Below are 7,430 nucleotides of genomic sequence, written 5' to 3' on the forward strand. Positions count from 1 at the left end.
GATAAGTAAGGGCCTGTTCTCTTACGTTGAAATTCAGTTCAGTTCAGTTCAGTTCAGCTGAGTTCAGTTCAGTTCAGTTCAGCTCAATTCAATTCAGTTCAGTTCAGTTCAGCTCAGTTCAGTTCAGTTTAGTTCAGTTCCTAATTTCCTTCTCTTATAAAATATTCATTTCTGTTCAGTTCAGTTCAGTTGAGTTCAGTCAATGAGAACAGACCCTAAGAGATACTACATATACAGTAAAATATGTTAATAAAGATATTTTGTATGCATATAGCTTTTCCATTTGAGTTAAAAGTATCCTATCAACATTTGATGCCCTAAGCGGTATGATTAATTTTTAATTCGTTTAAAGCAAAGTTTTTAAATTCGATTCTAATTAATAACAACTATTTTTTTGGCACCAAAGCGTTTAACAACCCATTAAATTTTGAATAAACAATTTCACAATGAATACACACACTGACACACGTATATATTACATTAATTCATTAGCAAAACAATCCATTTTCCATCAAATTTCATCTTTGTTCAACGCTAATAAAATTTACCTGATTCCATTACCAAGATAATATTAGAAATAATCTACACATAAAACAACGACTAATTAGATATTAATCGCTAAAACATAGATCACCAAATTGGTGAATTGCGTAGTAAGAATTAAAAAGTGAGATATGGAATATGGAGTACCCGTTATAACATCGTATCGGCATGTAATTTGTCACAGATTTTTCAATTGTAATTTTACATTCATAATATTGAAACTCATTTACTAAAAAAACCTAACGCATATACTGATATACATACACGGAGTACTCTGTAGCATTTAATTTTGTTTATCATTAAGGATACTTGTACAACTTACTGTAATATAATATTGTTATACGTCTCATCAGATCTAACATACTTAGAAATTAGAAAGTGACTTCTTAAAAAGGGCAAAGAGAGAAAAAATAAAGGGACAAATATAGAAAGTGACAAAGGAGCATAAATAACACAGGGGGCCTTCATTCACGTGCTGTAGGACCTATTTCTCATTCGGTCACTTCCCACAGAAAAAAAGACTCAAATCTTTGCATTCCATGTTTCTTTGCATTTAAATGATAAAGTTGTTTATTTAAGTCAAGGTGGTTGCAAGCTTGCAATTATTGATTTTCATGATATATTTTGGCTCTTTCATGAGTGTTTTACACACATCCTACTTGGTAATCATAATATTATTGGCTTATTGCACTTTCTAAACTTAAAGCATGTTCTCTTCGGCTTAAATTAAGTTCAGTTCAGCTCCAAGCAGTTCAGTTCAGTAAATCACCCTTAATTTATCACTCTCATTACAATGAGTAAAACTCCCTCCGTTCAATTTAGTTGACAGGAGAGAATATGTTGTCAACTACACTATATCGAGATGAAATTTATTAATTGTAATTTTTACACTGCAACTTATAAATCACCGATTGATACAAGGATAGAACATTAAATAACTTAATAAGTAGGCTTTTCAAAGCATAAGAAGAGCACTATTTGCTCGTGATTTATATCTAGTTATATAGTAGATTCTAGTACAGGAACAACAGAGTGGGCATTATGAGATGTTGGTAATGGTAACTCAAATAAGTAGCTCTCCTATTACATGATGAGAATGAGATACAATACATATGAATGCCAAAATTTAGACCCTTTTTTCCATGAAATGGTATCAAACCCTCTATAGACACATCTCTATAAGCCAATTCCCTAAACTGAAATTCACCAGTAAAATTTGAATCAAGTGAAAATGCCGGAGTAATCATTTGAAGAAACATCATGGCCAGATGCAATCTTTTGTTTCCTACCATACCGCCTTCTACTATTATCACGATTGCTGCTACAACTACTACCATCGCCTCTTTGAGTTCTTGCGGCTGCTCCCTTTATCCTTCTCGAGTCTCCCCTGCAATCCATCTGTCTTCACGAAACCATTGATACAAACACAAGAGAGGATTACAAATAAGCTAAATGTCAGAAAGTTAGAATTAAAATTTTAAACCCAAGATTGTCAAGGTAAGCAAACATGTGTAATACTAATACCATCTATTCACAAAAATGGAGTGGATGACTATGAGCTAGCTAGTAGTCAGCACTCCTTCACGATGCATAATATCGGCTCTATACACATAGATGTGTTTAACAAAACATATACCTAGAAGACGGGCCAATTGCACAAAAATTAGGCAACACGAGGCAAAATGTCAATAGTGCCTAAACTAACTCACCCAAGTTTAACTACGCTTTGCCCCTTGGGAATGTCTAGGACATTTTGCCTCTGGTTAGCTGCCTAATTGTAAGTCATTTGGAAATTATTTCATTCACCTAGTTCCCCTATAAGTGTTTTACTCACCAGAATGAAGTAATGATTTTCGAGGTATCATCCAATCCATCCTGAAACAAAAACAGCTCCCCGAACAATCAAGTTGAACGTTCAATACCCCAAAAGAAAAAATAAAAAAAAAGTTCAGTCATTTCACTACCCAAAATAATATCGACTCTAATCAATGACCTTAGGGGCTCTATCATATCGTACTAAGAGGTAGATAGGGTGATCACTCGAAGAAGGAAATATTTTGTGATGCTTGTACTTACCCCTAAACAGAAACTGTCAAAGTTGATATTATTGAAGGATGAAGATGCGTCTGTTCTATTCATTCCTACTGAATTCCTCTTGTTATTGATACATGAACCCTCAATAGAACTGCCATACGAAGACGATGAACAAGAAGAGTTCATCCCCTGAGTTGAGGTTGAAGCGAATGTATCACAACTGTCCCTCTGAAACATATCTTCAAATAACTCCTGTAATTGTTCAAAGCTTTCTTCGCCATTTTCCTGTCAATTTCATAACCAAAAAGAATCACTTCTCATACATAAATTGCAATTTGTCATCAAGAAAAATTTAAAAGTGCACATTGGAGGATTTAATTTCCTAGTTTCTCAAAGGCATCAACAAACATTGATGTTCAACATTATGCAGCCACCATTTAGGAACTAAAATCCATAGAAACTAGCCCTACGCAGCAAGTTGTGCGACAAAAGCAGCATCAGTTGTCAGAGCTTCAAGTGTAGACATTGCAGTATGCATCACTAATATTACTGGACCACAAAACTGAAGCATCTATTACAGTAGCGAACTTACTAGATTTCAGTACTTGTTAAAAGGGACACCGAATCTTTAATGGAGGTCGGCCTAGATACTACTTGCCGATTATGACCCAAATCAGAACATAACTCCAGATGTGAACAAGAAACTGAGATGTGTATCTTATCCACAACCACAAAAGTAGTAAATTTTTTTTTTTTTTTTTTAAACAAGGCGTGAATTATTAACCAGAAGAAAACATATTATCAGGTGTTGAACCCGCTGCGAGCCAAGGAGGGGGGAAGTGGGCAAGTGGCTGAATGCATATAAGCAAATAACAAGAAATGGCAATGATTAAACCTAACAAAGTGTTTTGTAATAGAAAATGATTAGACGCGGAAACTCACACAGGGTTTGTGTTCGCTCATCATGGTGACCATCTCGTTCAGAAAGTCGCCCATTCCCTGTAATTAAGCCAATGTCAAGACTCAAGAGCTCATATAAAAACCCATAATAATGCACTATGATAAAACAAAAAGACTCGTATCATGTAGGTGCTCAATCATCGATTAATTAGATCCCTAAATGGATATATATGAGGTTATGGTGGAATTGTGGCACTTGATTAACTTGTCACAGGATCATATCATTACAACGGCATAATAAAGATTGCATGTAGGAGCACCCTAAGGCTAGCCCTAAAGACCTACAAGCACTACTCAGTAGACATGAAGGGGTTGGTAACGAGTGATTTTTGCATTCCTTAAATTTACGAGGACACGCTCTTGCTCACTCATCTTATTAAGGGACGATGTTATCACCTAAAGAACGCAATTGCACAAAACATCAACCATTTGGTAAGGTCCATGATCATTCAAGTACCAGCCCATCTTCGACAATTTGGACATAATAAAGATTAGAAATGAACTGTATTCAAACAAGGAGAAACAGAGAACAAACAGAGAAAAAGGATGAAGGGTCAATTAGTCCACAAGTTATAGTTCTTCAATAGGTACCGGGGTCTACTCTTCCGAATTATGGGCTATAAGAAAACGATGTAATAATGTGATATTCTTAGCTAATTGGCATCAATCATGAATCTTAATAAATCATTCCAAATCATCTTTCATTCACCAAATTATTAAACCATACTCCATACATAGAAACTAGAAAGCAAGAATAGCAATCAAGGACAAAAGAGGACTCACATGATTGTTTTCGTCATCATCATTGTCGTAGACTCCAACGTCATACAAAAGCCTTTTAGTCTCATCGGATAGAACTGTTCCAAACCACAAAAAAAACACCCATAAAGTAAGCTCAAGCTCCATATTCCTGCCCCCGACATGTTCCCGTTTTTTCAAGGTCGAGAAATTATTACATGATCCAAAATCACCGTATCATATTGCTAGTTTGGCTCCATATTATTGCTCCCAAAATTGTCCCTTACTACTAAGGTCTAGAAATTATTACGTGATCCAAAATCGCCGTATAATTAATAATTTAATATATGCATAATCATAAACTATATTCTCCAACTATTGATCAAATAACGAACACGAGGGTACAAATTCCATCTATAAATAAAAGGTGCACAAGATAATTTTCCTGCTCAAATGTACATGAACTATGGTAACATACTAGTGCACCTAACTTCAAATGTATTTTTCGGAACTCACATTTGATTCTAATGGTCAACATAAACTTCATAAAGATTAAACAACCAAACAAATACCAATCAATATGAATTGATTGAAAGAATTCATATACAAAGTACTCGTACATGATACAGGGAGTACTATTAGGATATATACTAACGCGATTAGTTTATTCCAAAATAATCAAAAGATTAGACGATCGAGTAACGTTGCAAATCATTAGTCACGGGTACAAGGTTGTATAGTGAAACATTTGAGGGTCACCAAATGAAAAACAATTTTTTTAATAAAAATAGCCGAATCACTAACCAAGTAACCAACCCACCAACAAATAAAATAATTTTCTTTAAAAAGTTGGGAAATAAACAGTGAAATTACCAGAATAAGCCTCTTGAATAGCTTGAAATTTCTTCTTGGCTTCTTCCACAAACTTTGAATTTCCGGTCGCAGAACAACGATCCGGATGCCATCTCTACCAATACGAATCCACAACATAATATAAGTTCGGGAATTTTATTAGTGCAAATCAAGTTCAGCCAAAATAATAACACTTCCAAACAAAGAAAACATAACAAAACTAAGTTCGGGAATTTTATTATTGCAAATCAAGTTCCGCCAAAGTAATAACTACTCCCGCACAAACAAAAACATAATAAAAACATCCCGCCATGTGACAAGATGAGCTACCGTATTACCCGCCAAACCCGTAAACAAAAGGGAGTAAAAAAACACACCAATCTAACCTTAGCAAGCTTCTTGTAAGCATTTTTGAGGTCAGTTGGCGAGCATTCCTTCTCTAAACCAAGTACTTTATAAAAATCAACGCCATTTCTTTCTCCACCATCTGCCATTGTTAAGATTTTTTTTTATTGTAACAAATAAATTGTACTACTTGTAGAATTTATTTATATACTGTATTGTCGACAAATTGGATTGAATTTGGCCAAATAATATAAAAAAGGCCAAATAATAATATGATAGTTGTATAAAAATAGAATAATTAAGTTGGAAAATGTCGGAAGTAACTACATATTTTTTGGGCACGGAAGTTTAGGGAAGAGAGAGGAGAGAGAAAGAAGGAGAAGATGATCTCCTTCTGCTGAAACACAAGAACACTCCAGAAACCGCCACTTTATATACTTTTTAAATTCTCAAAATAAAAATTTAAAAAAAAATAATTATAGTGAAGAAAATGTTGGGATTTTTTTAAAAATTACTTCTTTTTTTAGGAGGAATGAAGGGTTGAGATTGAAAGATGAGGGAGATATTTTAAATTTTTATGGTGGGATTTCTTTGTTAAATTGCAAGTTGAGATTTTTATTTGTGTATAAAAATGTAAAAAATTAATTAGGGGTATATCCAGAAGGTTCTGTTTCAACTGTTTTGGGTGAGCTAATGGTGGTCCTAAATTAACTTTGGAAAACTTTTAATTACATAATCCCATTTACGTTTCTATTGCTTTCCCTAAAATACAAAAAACGTTTCTATTGCTATTTTTAGTTGGTAGGTACAACTTGTTAGTATAAATAATCTTTGCATTATGCTAAGATTTCTCTAATGATCTTATGTAAATCATACATACAAGTATGAAATAAGGGTCTGTTCACTTCAGTTTCAATTTAGTTCATTCAGTTCAGTAAATGTGAACAGGCCCTAAGTGTATATAGGTATTTGCTTAGCACACGATTGAGTATCTAATTGATTTTGGGATAAAACAATTAAATTATCAATGAAAAGTGTGTATGTAAATGTAATTTTGGACTTAAGCAACAATTATATATTATGAGCTACAATTTATAATAGGTTTACTATTTTATTTTCAAGGTTATTGAAGATCATCCTAAATAAACAATTATCACATGTGAATTCATTCTCACTTCACAGAGACTCGATAGGGGGTGAGAGTTGATACAAAATTTTCTATCAGGAAAAAAAATTCTTTCTCAAGTTCATTAATTCCCCTCAACCAATAAATAAGTTGAATATCAATGAGTTATTTTCTTTAATGCTAACTCGTACATTTTGAAAAGCGATTGAGCTAGGTAATCTCTCACAACTTATAAAAAATCTTTCATCAATCGAAAGATACACTATTGTGACAAATAATTAATGAAGGGGATTTTTATTTTGGTGCAAATCAAGGGAAACACTTTATAATATGATATTTGTAAGTATATCACTACAATTTTAATTAATCAATCATATTGTAAATGAGAAAATTATCGACACGTTCTCTTTGGAAAAAAAGTCACAAATTTGGATACGGTGGTTATATAAAAGCCTTAAAATCCAAATAAAGCATGGGATATGGGCCTTGAATTTATAACCAAAAGTAGTGATCTGAGTTTTTGGGTGCTATAAAACAATATCAACCTTCAAAACTTCAATTGATATTTTTGTGGCATTATTCAACTAGATGCCTTTCATTTCATTTGTGGTCCAATAATATATAGTTCGTATACATAAGTAGTATGTAACTTTAATTTACTTGTATCTATATAGATTAATATAGTCCACGTGATTTTCAGCAACACATCATAGCTATCATACAAAGGAAGGTGCTCGAAAACATATACCCTTCCACTCTAAGATCTTAATTCTTAGGGTGATCTCAAATCTAATGGTTGCTAAGTGAACACACATACAAGAAAGACGGACCT

The 7,430-nt window shown here is 33.4% G+C and overlaps 1 protein-coding gene across 3 annotated transcripts; it reads right to left on the bottom strand.

The window, feature by feature from the left end:
• Positions 1 to 1,468: 1,468 nt before the first annotated feature.
• On the bottom strand, positions 1,469 to 5,887 carry LOC145617627 (uncharacterized). 3 transcript variants are annotated; one of them, XM_081672352.1, is made up of 7 exons: positions 5,514 to 5,887; positions 5,149 to 5,242; positions 4,321 to 4,394; positions 3,520 to 3,576; positions 2,620 to 2,862; positions 2,378 to 2,418; positions 1,813 to 1,941 (listed from the first exon to the last, which is right to left on the bottom strand). In XM_081672352.1, coding segments are annotated over exons 1-7 (618 nt in total). In that variant the 5' UTR covers positions 5,622 to 5,887; the 3' UTR covers positions 1,813 to 1,940. The 3 variants fall into 3 exon arrangements, with proteins under 3 accessions (XP_081528476.1, XP_081528477.1, XP_081528478.1); XM_081672350.1 differs by lacking the exon at positions 2,378 to 2,418 and having other exon boundaries at positions 1,469 to 1,941; XM_081672351.1 differs by lacking the exon at positions 2,378 to 2,418 and having other exon boundaries at positions 1,469 to 1,945.
• Positions 5,888 to 7,430: the final 1,543 nt, after the last annotated feature.

The sequence above is a fragment of the Chenopodium album genome, chromosome 26 (assembly GCF_948465745.1).
Source record: "Chenopodium album chromosome 26, dcCheAlbu1.1, whole genome shotgun sequence".
NCBI classification, from domain to species: domain Eukaryota; kingdom Viridiplantae; phylum Streptophyta; class Magnoliopsida; order Caryophyllales; family Amaranthaceae; genus Chenopodium; species Chenopodium album.

Bases quoted from the DNA above. Each gene is read 5' to 3' on its own strand.
- LOC145617627 (XM_081672350.1), bottom strand. From the start codon at position 5,621: ATGGCAGATGGTGGAGAAAGAAATGGCGTTGATTTTTATAAAGTACTT. The intron at 5,243-5,513 runs GTTAGATTGGTG...TCGTATTGGTAG, and splicing joins CTTACAAGAAGCTTGCTAAG to AGATGGCATCCGGATCGTTG. The intron at 1,942-2,619 runs GTAAGTACAAGC...TCGTGAAGACAG, and splicing joins TTGACAGTTTCTGTTTAGGG to ATGGATTGCAGGGGAGACTC.